General features: G+C 37.6%; 1 protein-coding gene across 1 annotated transcript in view; it reads left to right on the plus strand.

Moving 5' to 3' along the window:
- LOC144805650 (uncharacterized) overlaps positions 1-639 on the plus strand; it is a 225,284-nt gene extending 224,645 nt beyond the window's left edge. Inside the window, 1 exon segment of the mRNA XM_078672173.1 lies at positions 227-639. Coding sequence (XP_078528299.1) covers positions 227-639 — 413 coding nt within the window.
- The last annotated feature ends 16,081 nt before the right edge of the window (positions 640-16,720 follow it).

Here is a 16,720-nt window from a genome sequence, read left to right on the forward strand (position 1 = left end):
CATACCATTGCAGTGAATGTGTGAAGAGTTTCAGTACGTTAGCAAAACTCCAAACACATCAGCGAACACACACAGGGGGAAAAACCATACCATTGCAGTGAATGTGTGAAGAGCTTCTGTCGGTTACAAGAACTCCAAATACATCAGCGAACCCACACAGGGGAAAAACCATACCATTGCAAGGAATGTGTGTAGAGCTTCAGTCAATTATCAAACCTCCACACACATCAGCGAACACAGACAGGGGAAAAACCATACCATTGCAGTGAATGTGTGAAGAGCTTCTGTCGGTTACAAGAACTCCAAATACATCAGCGAACCCACACAGGGGAAAAACCATACCATTGCAAGGAATGTGTAAAGAGCTTCAATCACATTTCACAGCTCCACACACATCAGAGAATACACACAGGGGAAAAACCATACCAGTGCAGTGAATGTGTAAAGAGCTTCAGTCAGTTAACAGACCTCCGGAGACATCAACGAATACACACTGGGGAAAAACCATACAATTGCAGTGAATGTGGAAGTAGTTTTAGGTCACAATCAAACCTCCGGACACATCAGCGAATACACACAGGGGAAAAACCATACAATTGCAGTGAATGTGGCAGTATTTTACTTACTCTTCAGCATTAAGAAATCATCAGCGAGCTCACAAAGGGGAAATAAATCTTTTAAATGCCATGAATGCTTGAAAAGCTGAAGTCCATTATCAATCCTAAACAGGCATCAGGCCGGATGGCCATGTAAGGGGTGAAACAAGTGTTGGCTGTTCTCCTACGTACTATCACGAATATAGTAACACCTTCATTAAAACAAAAAAATTAACCATTGTGTGATTGGAATTTTTCCATAATAGACTATAAAAAAACAAAGCTTCCCTGACACACCTTTCTCAAACTGTGCTCTAGTGCTTGCATTGGAGTTTGCAGACCCTCGTGTGACTACTTTAATTGTGAGTGACTCTTATTACTGTGTTCAGTCCTTCAATAAAAATGTATTCTTTTGGACTCAGAATGACTATCGTGATTCCAAAGGGGGCACAATTAAGCACAAGATGAAATGGGTTTGAGTCGCTGAAATAAAGAACGTCTGCTTCTCGTAAATGTAATTCATACTCTTGGTCACCAGCGTGTAGGAGTACACGCTGTTGGCAACAGTCTTGTTGATGAAGCAGCAAAGACCGCAGTAGCAACATATGTAGTAGCAGCAGTTACAAGGTCCAACTGTAAGAATGATGATGACATCTTGGCAGCTATAGCTGCTACAGAGATCGGTGATAATTACCCTAAGGGTTTCCCTTCTAAATACTCTTGTCATTTAAGTCCTGATAAAGTTCCCTATGTGAGAATTAACAACGTTGGTGACAGGATGATTCCCGACGCGGACCGCAGGCTACCCTTGATAACAGTCTCTCACAAAGGCATAGCCTCGGTTCATGCCGACGTTTCAGCGTATGTCTCTATCTTACAGCAGCGTTACTGGTGGCATGGATTGTATAAATAAACTTGTAAATATGTCCTTTCTTGTTAAGTATGTCAGCAGATTAAACCTTCAACTGCTGCACGGCCGCTACAAACTCAGCTGTACATATCTAATAGACCACTTGGTTGTGTTTATTTAGATCACTGCTGACGTTTTTCTGCTGATACTGCGTATAAGTATATCTTAGTTGCAGTGGATTCATGCACACGTTTTCTCTGCGTTTGGCCACAAAGGAGTGCTGATGCTTGAACTGCCATCAGGGATTTGCATGTCTTTGTGGGAATTTTTGCATGTGGCACCTTCCATTCTGATCAGGGTTCAGCGTTCACCTCTAAGGCGTACAAGGTAGCCATGGGGTCTTTGGGGGTGCAGGTGAAATTTTTGTCTCCATACTGGCCTGAGGGCAATTCTGTTGTGGAGCGAATGAACTGTGACTTAAAGCAATCTTTGACAGCTAGGGTCTTAGGTACTACGTGCACTAAATAATCTTCCTAGAAGATCTCTGGGTGGGCAGACCCCATACGAAATGCTCTTTGGCATAAAAATGTTTTTCCCGGACCTTGATGGTCTAGACATGGCGGCGACAGCCGTAACTTTTGACGTAGATAATCATTCTGCTGTGTTACAGAACCTACAAGAGACTCGAGACAGTCTTGCAAAGGAACACTTGCCCTCCACATCTGGAGCTGAAGCTGATCTACAGATTCCGGTAGTTAGCTGGCTATCCCGAGTCGGTGACCTGGTCCGTGAGAAGGTGGAGATTAGAACAAGAAGGAGTTCAGCCCCTCTTATCATGCACCCACTTCCAGGGAAACAGGTACGACTCCATTGACAATTTCGAACTACAACGAGTGGCCGATTCTTCTTAGTATGACTCCTGCTGTCTCTTGTCCAGCAATGCTGAGAAATTCTGTTTTGGCCTTGGCTGACACCAACAGGCCTGACCTTGCTATAGAGATGTCCACAGTCACTAATCCATTATTAAATCCGCCAGCTGGCGATCCAAATGAAGATACTGAGTATACATATCCCACGGATGTGTCTTTGCCTGGTGTGTAGACAAGTCCAGGTGACCAGTCATGTTTTTCCTTTGACTCTGACTCTATAACATCAAGTGTACCATTGAGGTTTTCTATTTTTGTTACTTGTTTTAAAAGACATTTTTTGGTTCCACCTTGGACTTACATCTGGTTGGTTCTCAACTCCATTTTTTTGTTTATGTCAGTTGGATTTGTGATGGTATTTTGTCGTCTGGTAAATGGACACTATATAACTGAACGATCAAAAATCATATTAATTGATGAGACTTTGGCCCCACACTCCTTATCACACATCATGAAAAGAGACCATACTTTTGTCAACATCACAGCCTAGCCTGTGCTAGATGGGATTATATGAGATGCTGTAAAATTTCAAATTCATGGACCCACAGAGGTGGTTAATGTTCCTAATGTACTTCGTGTTTCAATGGGGGATGTTGTGAAACAAAACATACGTTCTGATGATTGGGATGTCCAAGCCATTGAAGCTCTCTTTTCTGATTTGAAATATTATGCTGCCTTTGATGCTGAGGATTTATATTTAGACTCCACAAACTACGCCGACTTGTTCTGTTACCAACACTATGGCCATCACTTTCTGCATAAGGCTAATAAATCTGGAAATGTGGTTAATTACACCCAATTGGAACATTGTCCTACTCCCACAGAAGGCAGCTCAAATACCCTTTTGAATAAATTCACATATTTTACTGACTTTGATCGGTATAACCCGAGCTCATTTTATTTTAAATTAAATTACAAATCAAATTCGAAAGTGAGACTTACTCACACACAATTGTTGCATTCCAAATCCTTTATGGATCAGTTAGTAGTGGGTGGCTACGAGCTATGGAAAGATACCATAGATCCTAAATCTGTTTGGGGTTCTAGACCCTGGCAAGTGCAGGGCACTGAAGCTTTACACCAAGCATGTCTTATTCCAGGCCACATGTTGTTTTTAAATAGTACGATCTCACAAACAACTTGTCTTGGTTTGGCCACTTCAAAACACATGAATACCCCTAAAATTCCTAATCTGCATGCTTACCCTAATTGGAACAATCATACCGATAGGTCCCTTGATGAATTACAATCTTTAATTTCTAACTCCTCCTTTAGAATTTCGTCACTGGATCCTGTGGGTTGGCTGTTGTGGCCAACAAGTTCTGATTCTTGTCAACATGGCTTTCTGGGTTTAGCCCTTGGCCTCACACAGGACAGAACTGATCCCTTTTTGAAACTTCCCATTCAGTTACCACCTAGTCAGTGGGGAAATTATGTCAAAATTGGCTGAAACATTCCACCCTTTCGTCTGTTAAACATCATTTATCTTTGTTGACCGACAATGTTGATTTAACTGATTTTGTTAAGGGTCCTGTGAGTGGAAGATCTAAAAGATATATATATGTGCTATTTACAATGAAATTTGGAAACTGTCGCAGGTTGAGGCTGCTTCCCGTTTATGAGCAATCGACCAAGCTAATTTGGAAAAAGTGCTTGCTGTCATTAATAATAGCATTAACACACTCTCTTCCGGGATTTACACCTTGGATAATATTGTTTCATCTGTTGTGGATATCTTGCAAGATGATGTTTCTGTTTTGTTAATTGGTCAAAATCAATTGCGGTCCATCACGCAGTTTGCATGGACCTTACAAACTTTAAAATCTGGGAAAGTGCCTTGGGACTACATTAATATATTGTCAGTGTTTTTTCCGTTTAATTTAACTGAAAAACAACAGTTCATGTCCATGAAGGATGCCTCATATTCTCTATTGCATATAAAAATATTAGAACCATTACCATTTTCTGTAGCCGAATCTAATTCAGCTGTGTGGCTCATCCATGGTTTAATAACATAGCATTTTCCTCTGTTTAAGTTTAGTTCAAGTATGAAACACTATGCCCTGGGTAGATATGAACCACTTGGTACCGCTTTTCTCCATGAAGTTTGGTCTCTGCCCTTCTCATACAGATGTCTGAGGGATGGCTAAGAGGTTTACTTAAAAGGGCAGGAGTGCACTTCCACACCTGATCATTCACTCGTATGCAAGAATGTTTAATTGCACGACACGTGTAATGTGGAGACTCCGAATTTATCTTGCATTATGAATGGAATTCCTGTGACAGCTATCGTACCAACATTCACACTATTAGCTAACGGTAGCTATTTGCTTTTAAATAATGAAGCTTGCTGCAGGATGTTGGCTGGAATTCTGTACATTGTCACTGTTTCACAGCGAGTAGGGAGGCTTGATATCTCGATTTGGCCTTTCATTCCGACCCTGAAAGCAGAGTTCAACAAGTTGATGAAAAGTTGTGACTATGAGGTTGTACACAGGTTCCTGTAGTACACATGTGAAACCGTCGTCAAAAAGTGCTAATGTTTAAGGTATTCATAAACTTTCTGTCAGATGACAGAATTACGGTGTGGTTTGTGGCCGCGGGCTGCACTGGTGGGGGTGGGGTGAGAGGGGGAGGGGGCTGAGTAAAATAAAATAAAATTTGTGATTATGAGGTTGTATACAGGTTCGTGCAGTACATGCCTTCATACATTGAGGTAGCAGACCGAGTATACAAATATCTCTCTCCCTCCTGCCGTTTGACTCCATCTTTATCTCCCTTCTGCTTTCCGTCTCCGTTGCCCTGTGTTATCTTACTGTGTGTGTGTGTGTCTGTCTGTGTCTGCCTTCAGTCCGGGCTGAGGAAGTTTGCTGTGGAGGCACACACAGATAGTCGCATCAAAGTACTTGGCAGGTTTTCAAAAAACTATTTATATAATTGAGATGCTTTTTTGAAGCGCTAGTGAATGTCTACTTTCACAATTACTGCTCGGTTGGCTCCACAGAGCAGAGGGTATGTCGTATTTGACTTCTTAGTGCTTCTGCATCTGCACTCTGTTCTCTGGTGGCTGGCGGAGAAGTGTTTGTTATAGAGCAGATGAAAGGGTGATAAGGAGTGAAATACGACATAGCGTCTGGTCTGTAGAAGTGGGGGAGCAGTGATTAACACTGAGTGAAGCGGAACTGCGGCGGTGTTTGGTAACAGTAATAAATTATTTTCTTACAGAGGTACGATTGTTTGCATGGTCCGCGACTCGCTAAGAAAGGCTTGACGGGCCGTCATAGGCCTGAGGGTTCTAGTATGAGTACGTCTGGTCGACAAAAGAAAACATGAACTTAGTACAGCTGAGGTTACGTGGAACACATGAATACTCTGTCAGTATACAATTATTTCAGTTCAGAATATGGATTAAAAGAGAGAACGTGTATATTTGAAATGTTTATTCAGAAATGCAGTGTTTTCAAGGCAAGTTTCTTATCTAATACGAGTACAGATATTGTAAGAAACAAAGTAATCGGCATAGTCACTAGTACATAGAATACAAACGTTATAGTTGATGTAAAATGAATATGGTTTAGCAAAATTAATTCTACACCGTTATGAGGAAGTACATTATATTTTATTAAATGTAAGAAGGTGTCTTGCCTTTCAGTTTAGCAACGATACATGGAAATGCTAGTGGTTAGACATCAGCTCATTAACAATCAGGTCTCTGCATGCGAAGCACTATCAACTTTGTGTTATGCTATTGTGTGAGGAAAAAAAAACGTGCCAAAAGCGACAAGTTGGATGGAGGTGCATGTATGCTATCTGTTGGAACGTTCGAAAATTAGTGTTGAGAAGAGCTACTATATTGACATATCTTTTGAAGGTTTCAGTACTCCATCTGAAATACAGCACAAAAAGTAATGCAAATATTAGTGAAAGAACATATTTTTCTCTTATGAATTAATAAAAAAATTCAGTACATGGAAAACTAAAGCAGCAGAGGTGTGTGAGGCGCAAATAAGCAGTTGAAAGGAGAAATGGCGTTTACACTTATAAAAAACTCATGCTACCTTTACACATTAATTAGGGCACATGTAGCATATATTACCCTGTTTTGCTCCGAGTACGTTTGAAATAAGATAAGATAAGATATGCAACTGAATTGTTGAAATTAGAGTTCAATAAAAAGTTACGTTCGAAATCGAGTAGCTGAGGAAAAAAAATGTAGTCCACATAAAACACGAAAATTTGACCAGCAGGAAATTGTAATGTCCACTGTTAGTAAAGCCAATAGGTCTGTTGATGTAAAAAAAAAATCCAAGAAAACATGAAAAAGATAGGGAGGCAAAACAAAATGTAGACGTCAATGGCTTGCATAAGAGTCATCCAATAACTGAGTAAGCGAAATAAGCAGCAACCGCTTCTAAAAGGAAGTCACTGTTATCATCCGAAAACATGTCAGCCATCCAATTGAAAAGAGGAAAAGAACATACATGGTCTTTAATTACCGGAGCCTCTAGTACCATCAGAGGGCAGCTCGGTGTCTTTTCATGTAGCTGTGTGCCAAAAAATCTTGCGCCGCTGCGAATATATTCCAATGACCCAGAACTCCTTGTATCGCTGCAAAGGCCATAATCCCTCCGTTGGAACAAAGCTGTTCATGATCAATTAACGGATTCATTAGATGATTGTAATTCACTTCAGGAGATACCAAGTTGCAGAGACATAAGTCCAGGGCCCACATGAAATCACAGCTCAGGCAATGAAATACAGGCTGCACACAGGTGAAATAGGAAAATCGAAATGATAATCGATATGACGCACTCAAAGTCAAGAGTGGTAGGATGCCATAGTACTCAAGCATCTTCTGGCGAAATAGTTCTAAGTGTTCTGGCTCGTTTGCGAAGACAGGAGGGAAATCCATTTTGTAATAAACAAAATAGGAACACAAAAGTCGCAGCAGTGGTAGTACAACAGGAAGTCCAGACAAATAGGTCGCCGACTATGGAGTGCAGAGTAGCAGAATGAGTTCAAATTATTTCTGCAAGAGAAGTCACTAAACCATTGCTTAGTAGTTATAAAAAAAATAGGGCTGTCTTGAAGTGGAGGATGCGTTAAAGATTATGGGAGTCACCTCAGCAAATTGTAAAGGAAGGTCACTATTTCATAAGGAATGCACTTCTTTGTGAATATTAGCTAAGTGAAAGAGATATGTTTGCGAACAGATGGTAGGGTAACTTGTTTTTGTGACAATAAGGCTGTAGTTCATGTCTTGTGATTCAAGGCCGGAATTCGCGGCCAGATGGAAACATCAAAGTTCCCATGCGGGGGTAGATAAACTACATTTTTATAGGGAAGCACATGCAGAGTGACTATTACCGCGTAAGCTTTGCTGTTTAAAAACTCATAGTAATTTTCATTACATGAAAAAAAAACATAGCCACTGTTGAAGAATAAGGAAAAAGTCGACATTATAGCAGGCACTGGTGTATCTTTGAAAAGATATGCAACATTATAGCGCTTCTACTTAAATAAGTCATGTAATTAAAAGTGCCTGCATGTGAACGACTAATTTCATGTTTGAGTACACTGATTTCTATAAAGATTTAGGGGCAGATTAACATGCTCCGTGCGGCAGTTTTGCTTCACTTGTCCCATGTTAAAAGTGATGCTAAAGTGGCGTAAGGGGATTGTAAATCTGGCGGACATTTTTTTGCCGTCTCAAAGGCATTTGTAAGTGAAAGGGAGCGACTTGGTTTTATGACTGTAGGAGGTACTGAGCCGCTGGTATCTATTTATGTGAAGAAATTCAAAGAATTTGAACACTGAAAAAACGCGAAAGGTAGACTAATTAATTCGTCCATTAGCCATGTTGCAGTTGCGGCTTCAGATACTAAAAAGGGAAAAGTGTGTAGGCGTTGAATGTGGAATATTGAAAAAAAACGTGTGTCATGGAAAGCAAACGTGGTTTGAAAATGAAATGTAAAGGTTTAAAGAGAGAGGAGAAAATTAAGATAGTTTCAGGGCTTTAAGTTGGCCGGGTCTGTTCGGGTTTCAGCACAGGCAGTTTCTTAAAGGTAGGCTTGCTGTCTATCGGGCTGCACTTTTGAGGCCTGGCGTAGGCAGACTTTTTAGTTAACTTGTGCAGCTATTAATCTGTGTCAAAGGTATTAGTACTTAGTTCCTATAGGTATGATGTTACGTGTTCTACCATACTTACATGTCAAAATTTAGAGGGCAAAATTTACAGTGTGGTTTGTGGCCGAGAGCTGCAATGGTGGGTGTGAATTCAGAGGGGAAAGTGTTGGGGCTAAAGGGAAAGAAAGAGTTGTGAGTTAAGATTATGCAGAGTTCTTGTAACAGATACGTTCTTGCACTAAGTTAGTGGAGTCAGTATACATATATCTGTGTTGCTGTTTTCGTTTTCTGAACATACTGTTTTTGTGCTGCTTACTTCATATATTTTAGTGTGTCTGGCTGTATCTCTGTCTACTGTGCAGTTTTTCTCCATGTTGCCTATCCTTTGATTTTTACCGTTCCTGTCTCTCATACATTTTCTCTCTATGCAGTTGTTGTTCTCCCTCACATGGGCCTTTAATTATGAAGGCCTTGCGCCGGTGGTGCGTCACTTTTAACATGGGAAAAAGTGATGTATCTCTGGCGCATGGCTTTCATAAATGAGAAGCTTTGTGTCCTATTCTTTTTGTTTTCCTTGCTCTCTCTGTCTTGGTTGTGCTTTTCCCTATATTTATTCATTTCTGTGATTGTTTTATTTTCTGGCCTAAAAGCACTCTTACCTTCACTGTCCCTTGTGATATCTCTCTTCTTCTTGTGCTCCTTTTGTATGTTTATCTGTGTCGTGTTCTCATTCTTCCTCCTACATTGTCTGTATGGTGGTGTATATCTGTTTTCTTCTTATTCACTCTTCTTCTCTCTATCTTTCTCTGTCTTCTGCTTTGTTTGTCCATCTCTGTGTTGCTTCTGCTCTCTCTCACCCTATTGTAGTGTTTGCCTGCTGTCCTCTCTGTCTCTGTACCTTCTGTTTTTGTCTTCTTTGTTCTCTGTCTGTTATTTTTACTCTGTGACTCCGTCTGCATGGTCATCTTTTTCTTTATTGTACCTTCCCTTTCTTTCTTGACTTTTCAGTGGTGGTGTTATTTTTTTTCTATCTATTTGTGATTTGAATGCTAGTCTGTCTCTGTATGTTCCTCTTTCTGCTACTGTCTCTCTCTTTTCTGTAGTCTGTATCTCTCCTGTCCTGTATCTATTTCCTACTCTATATTGGATATTTTATTTCATATTTATTTATGTCATGTAATCAATAAACAATTATTGAACTTAGTTAGGCATTAGGATATCTAATGGTAGAGAATCTTAGGGAATTTATCTGTTAGGCTTGTTCTTTGCTACAATGGCTCTATGTTGTGTAATAAATATGTCTGTAATATGTTAATTAAATTTGATTATTTCTCTTTTTTATAGTGTTTGGTGCTGAAAAGCAACAACCTGCCTTCCATATCACAGAATTCCACGAATTATATTCTTTTTTTCAGGTGAGTTGGTATTTTCGAAAGGCAATTTTTTTGGGTGCACATTAAAATAATAAACAAGATTTTTTTTAAATATTTGCAAAGTTTCGGTTTGGAGCATGATTTTATCTTCTATTTTTGCCATGTCTGTATCTGCTTGTACTAGATATGTATTTTGAGATATTTTTCAACTGACAGTTGATATTAACTTTTTATGGGCCTGGTGCATGTCTTCTTTCTGATGGAGTTCTGGTTTATCTATCATTATCTATAATTCTTTGCCGTTTCCATGGAATAATTCTTGCTAAGTGTTGATTATTTTTTAAACTCATGCTGTATTATCTTTGGCAGTCTTTTTTCTTCCTTTACAGAGGGGTATTATGATATGACTCTTGGTGTGATGGGCATCTTTCCTGCATATCTGTGACTGTACTATCTGTATGCATTGTTTTACATATATTTGCAGAGCTTTATTATGATGTGGTTCTTCATGGTTAGCATGAAATTTTGTACATGCAATGAAATTCACATGCTGAGTATGCTGTTGAACAAAAAAACAACTGTCTCTGTAGGAAGTAGTAATCTGTTAAGTGAATGCTATGGTTTGTACAATGTGAGCCTCCCCTTCAGACTGTATATAGTTTGAATAGCACTTTGTAGTGGTGAACTCAGAAAATGGATCCCTAAAAATTAATTATAAAGTTTATTAATAGTTGTGATATCTAGAAAATCTAAAAACAAATTTTACAGTAAAATGTCTTTTTACAGCAGTAATTATTTCATGTAAAAAAAAAAAGGAACAGTGTTAATGTCTAGGGTTATAGTGTCAATTTCTTTTCAAAACAGGAGGAAGGTGCTATCTTATATATGTAGTTAATGAGTTAGAAAGTAGAAAAATATATGTAGTTTAAAAATTAGTAAAGGTACTTTTAAGTTATGTATTTATGAAAAAGATATAATTTAGTTTTTATATTTTTTTAAAAGGATACAGAAGAACGAAAACTAATAGAGATGCAGAATTATTCTGAACCAAAAGAAATTCATTTTGAAATTATTAATGATCTGATGGAGGACTTATTAGAAGCAGTGTTTGAGGAGGATAAAAACAATGAAAATGAGGACTTTATGGACATTTCATTGGACAGTGCATATTTAGAGATGGTGGAAGGAGAAGAGGAGTATTTGGAGGATGAGGACTATGAATTGGACGAAGTACCTGATGATATTATGCTTGAAGTTCTTTTAGATTATGAACTTTTAAATGAATAAAATTATTTTTGATAGTAAAGTATTCTTCAAGACAGTTTTCTTGTCCTATTCGTCGTTGATCTGCTTTATGAGAGTGACAAGACATGTTCTCATGAAGTGTATAAGAGAATATAGTAAAAAAAGATTAAAGCACTAGGATGACCGACAGTTCTTGAAAAACAGTGTACTGTTTGTATGCTTTAAAAAATAGAATCAGAAAATACGTCTATAATGTTAAGACAGCTATGGACTGTCATAAATTTAGAACCAACATTCACTACAGGATTTCCTACTCTGTTCAGAGACTGTTTCTTTGTCTTTATTTTACTTAGAAAATTAATCTGTGGTTTTAATTTGTATGTTATATGCTAGTAGCCAACTATAATATTTGTTATGTTTGTGTTTTACAGATTGTCATTTTCATCACAAACATAAATTAGTATGCCGACCAGAAGTGAAAAAAGAAAGCTCTATAAACGGACATACCATTTGAAGAGGAAAGAAATACAAGATTTATCAAAACAAGAAAGGACGGATAAAAAGAAGAGTACTCCTGGTAAGAAAACCAAAGCTTTTTTAAGAAGATTATGTCAAAGGAAAACTATTAACGATAACGTTCAAAAGGAAAAACAGTTATCAGTATGTAGAAGGACAAATGGAACAAAACATAAAAATGTTTCTGGAATCAGCAGAGAGGAAAATAGATACAGCAAAACTCGTACGAATCAGTTTACGGAAATCAGGAAGCGTATGTTTTATAACAGAGTATTTTCGAATTTATTAAAAAAGGAGAAAGTTTGTAAAAGAATATCTGCTTTTTATAAGAAGAAAGAACATATAGAGGGTGTTGTTCAGCGCGCGTTTGAGACAAAAAGATAATTATTTATTTTAGTACTTAATAGAATAAATACACTAAATAAGGCAATCCGAGTTTTAAAAGCTAAAAGTAAATGGAAGAGACACATAAATAGAAGTAATTTTTGTAAAGTGTTTTCTGGGAAGTGGATGCATACTTCAACTTCTGAGCCATTTTTTAATGAAGAGAGTTACTTTCAAAGTAACGATTTGTTGCATGCAGTTGACACCAGTGGTCGAGCATATGAGGTGAAGGATGGTTGTGCAATTGAGAAAGAGAAAATTGTGGTTAGAAATGCAGAAGAGGTGATGGCTGGAGAAGTTTTAGAGGGACGTCCTAATGTTCCTGTTTACAGTTGGAATTGTAGTAGCATTTGTAGTGTACGACAGGATTCAATTGATTTCTTTCGCAATTTCTTACGTAAGTACACTAAGGAAAGTCTTAAAAAAAATTTGTAATGTTGCAAGAATTAGATCATTGCAGAGTGCGAGAAAAAATAGGTCTGCAAGGCCATTCTCTGGCTTGTCTTTCTAAAAAAATATGCCAGAGTGTGTTTCATCACTTCAGGATGTTAGCAGTACATCATACCAAAATGAGAAAATTACTGAGAAAGTTGTATTATGCAAAAAGTCCAGCACTTAAACTTAAACAGTTAAATAGTGCTCTTTTGCATGGATGTGAATTAGATGTTAAGAAGATTTGTGGAGAAATTGAGGTAAGTTATTTTGGTCCAGAGGAAGATAATGCAGAAACGGATATAATTATAGAAGGAAATGTGTTAGAAAATGTTGGAAATTTTAATATTGAAAATTTTGAACAGGAAATAACAAAGTTTAAGGTCATTGCAGGTGAGAAACCAAATTTTCCTTGTGTGTGTTGTCGACGCATTCATTACAAAAGTCAAACTAGGTTAGTTGATTTATATTTAAAAAGTGAAGATGAAAGTAATAGTCAATGGAAAGATTTCGCAACTTATTTGTTGGTGGAAAACTATTTTGATTTGGGTTTTGAGCAACGTATTTGTAAATATTGTTATAATAAATTAAATGAAAATAGAATGCCTGCTAGAGCTGTCCATAATAATCTTGAGTTGATAAATATTCCATCAGAACTGATGGATTTAAATACTTATGAGACTATTCTGATTCAATGTGTACATCCTTTTCAGGCTATTGTTCGTATGGAGCCTAAGACTGGCAAATTAAATCCTTCAGATTTACAAAGAGGATTAAAGGGTAGAGTTGTATATTTGCCACTTGATTTAAAAAAAAATATGGAAACAATTGGTGTTGAAAATGTAGAAGAGGAACCTCTAGTTATTCTAGTTAATGGTGTACCTACAAAGAGTAAGAAAATCTGGCAATATTTAGTGGATGTTAGAAAAGTCAAAAAGACAACGTTGTATTTAGTCCAAAATAATAAGTACTATAAAGATGTATACGTAGAAGAAGAAGAAGTAAGTGAAGAAGAGGACAATGATTTGTCTATTGGACAAATTGAAAAAGTTGACTTATCCAGAAGTGAAGAAATTTATGAGCATTACAGTGTTCATCCACTGCATTCCAAAGAAGCAATAGGGAATGCTATTGAATTATTTCAGATGAAAAAAGCAAAAGGAAATCCTATTAGTGTATGGGAAGAAAGTTTGGAAGGTCGTTGTTTTCCACAGTTTTTCCCTACAGGTGAAGGTACACGATATGATGATCGACCTATGCAGATTCCTGCATCTGAGTACCGGACAACAAGATTATATGCAGAAGATCCGAGGTTTCGCCAATGCATTCCATATTTGTTTCATCTTCTGTTTGAGAGTGACTTATCTGGTCTGTCTTATGCAGTAAACCATATCTTAAAAAGTGGAGTGCATCTGCAAAATATTTCAGCAAAGGAATTTATGGATAAAGTGCAACAGAAAGATAGTGTTTTGGATTCACACCTAATTAATTTAATGGCTTGTCAGCGTGGTACTAATGAGTATTGGTACCGTCGTCATGAAGATTTGAAGTGCATGCTTAGAAATTTAGGAGCACCTACATGGTTTTTAACTCTAAGCTGTGCAGAGTATGCTTGGGAAGATTTACTTGAATTTCTTCGGGAGGCGAATGCAAACATAGAAAATATAAACTACAAGACACCTGGAGAACTGTGTTCGTTAGATCCGGTTAATGTATGCAGATATTTTAATCATAGATTTGAACTATGATGGCTTTTATTACAAACAAGAAAAATCCGCCTCTTGTTGAAGTATTGGATTTCTTTTGGAGAAAAGAATATCAAGCAAGAGGTGCTCCTCATATTCATATGCTGTTATGGATCAAGGATGCTCCTAAATTTGGAACAGACTCGGATGAGACTGTACTGTCTTTTATTGAACAGTATGCCACTTGTGACATACCTAATAGTACAACTGATAAGGACTTAAGAGGAAAAGTGTTACGCTTTCAAAGTCATCGTTGTGGAAAATATTGTCGGCGAAAATTCAAATCAAAGAGTAAATTCTACACCAAATGTCGTTTTGGATTTGCACGACCGGTACTTTCAAAAGGAAGAGACAACAATTTGATGTCATCTTTGCGACATAACATCAGAAGAAGGTCACCTAAAAATACGTACAATTTAAGAAGAGGTGAAGAATCCAAATATATAAATGACTATAACCCAGTCATTTTGTCCATGTGGAATGCTAACATGGACATACAATATGTTGCAGACAACTCTATTGCTGTGGCTCGATATGTAACGTCTTACATCACGAAATCTGAAAAGACGGAACTGAAGGAGATGTGGGAAGACATTTCTCATGAAAAGAGCCTAAGCAAGAAATTGTATACGTACAGTTTGAAGATGTTGTCTCATCGAGAAATTGGAGCATATGAATGTTGTGATCGGTTATCATCAGCAAGTCTTTATGCAAAATCAAGGACTATCCTCTGGGTGAGTTTGGGTCTTGCAGAAACACGAAACCGTGTTCTGAAACCTGTGCAAGAAATTGAATATTTAGCCCAGAAAGAACCAAACAGTACAAACATTTTGAAAACAAATATGTTGGATACATACTATCCAAATAGAAGTACTCTGCTTGAAAATATTTGTCTGTATGAAATAATTCAAAACTACACTTTTAAAAGGAATATTACAGAGAATATTGATAAAGGTGTACACGCTGTAATTGGACATGAAGGATGTCTGGTGAAACAAAGAAAAGGACACTTGATTAATCATCGAAAACTGAGTTGCGATACACCTGACAAAAGAGAATTTTACTATTTAGCTCTTTTGCAACTCTTTAAACCATTGCGTACAGAAGAGGAACTACTTGGTGACTTTGATAGTTATGAAGATTCATTCAACACATCTAAAAGTAGTATCGAATGTCCTGTTTTTAGTAATTATCTCCAAATGTTGAATGATGAAATAGAGCAAGAAGCAACAATTGCAGCAGAGATTGCTAGAGATAGTTCACAAGGTAGACAAAGTTCGGCTTCATTAAGTCAAGATCCACTGGGACAACCAATTATTCAAAATGTAGCAGCCACTGCCATGGATGAGGTGGAAAGAGCAATGCAGCAAGGTCAAGAGTAAGTAATAAACTTAGAAGAATTGAAGAAGCAATTTAATCTTGAGCAAAGACAGATATATGATGAAGTGACAGAGCACATTGAGCATGGCTTTCATCATGAGAAAAACAGATTGCTCATGTATGTCATTTGAACCTATTCGACTATATGTAAGTGGAGAAGCTGGAACTGGTAAAAGTTTCCTAATTAAAGGAATTACTACATATCTACAGCAAAGAACTCAGTCAACACTGTCGTGTGTTGTTACTGCTCCAACTGGATTGGCAGCACATAATATTAAAGGTATTACTTTACATCGTTTACTGATGCTGCCAGTTGAACATGAAAATAAATTACAATATCACAAGCTATCTGGAGAAGCTTGTTTTGAAGTTTCTACAGTCCTTAAAAAAATGAAACTTCTTATTATTGATGAGGTAAGCATGGTATCCAATTTAATGCTTGCTTTTGTGCATTTAAGAATGCAACAGATACTTAAGACAGAGTATGATGTGTTATTTGGAGGTAAACATGTCATAGTTTTTGGAGATCTACTGCAGCTAACTCCTGTGAAAGGACAACCTGTATTTGAAACTGTTACGCATGAGGAGACCAGAAAGTGCCTGGGCAGTATTGGAAATGTTAATATATGGTCACATTTCAAATATACTGAACTGATGCAAAATATGCGACAGGCAAAGGATACTAAATATGGAAATATTCTTCAAGATATAAGGATTGGAAAACTAACTGAAGATGCAAAAGACACTCTACGAACACGATTACTTTCCAAACTGTTTCCTAATGAAGATAATGTACCTGAGAAAATCTATAGTAAAGAGGTAGCAGATAAGTCAGTCATATGCTTGATGCCAACTCTCAAAGAATGTTCAGTTTTTAATGTGAAAATGTTGAATTTAGAAAATCAAGAAATTAAGAAACTGGAAGCTAAAGATAGAATAGAGCATGAAGGTAGTAAATGTAAATGTAAATGTACATGAATTTATATAGCGCAAATCACCACTGGTTTCTAAGCGCTTGCTTAGGGAACCCGTCCTGGTATTCCCCTGTGAGATAACCCCGGCAGGGTATCCGCAAGGTGAAAGACAGGCATCCCGCCGCGAGGGGCCGTTGTGGAGATTAAGCAAGCTATTGCCCAGAGTCGCAGAG

This window comes from Lissotriton helveticus, chromosome 1_2 (assembly GCF_964261635.1).
Source record: "Lissotriton helveticus chromosome 1_2, aLisHel1.1, whole genome shotgun sequence".
In the NCBI taxonomy this organism is placed as follows: domain Eukaryota; kingdom Metazoa; phylum Chordata; class Amphibia; order Caudata; family Salamandridae; genus Lissotriton; species Lissotriton helveticus.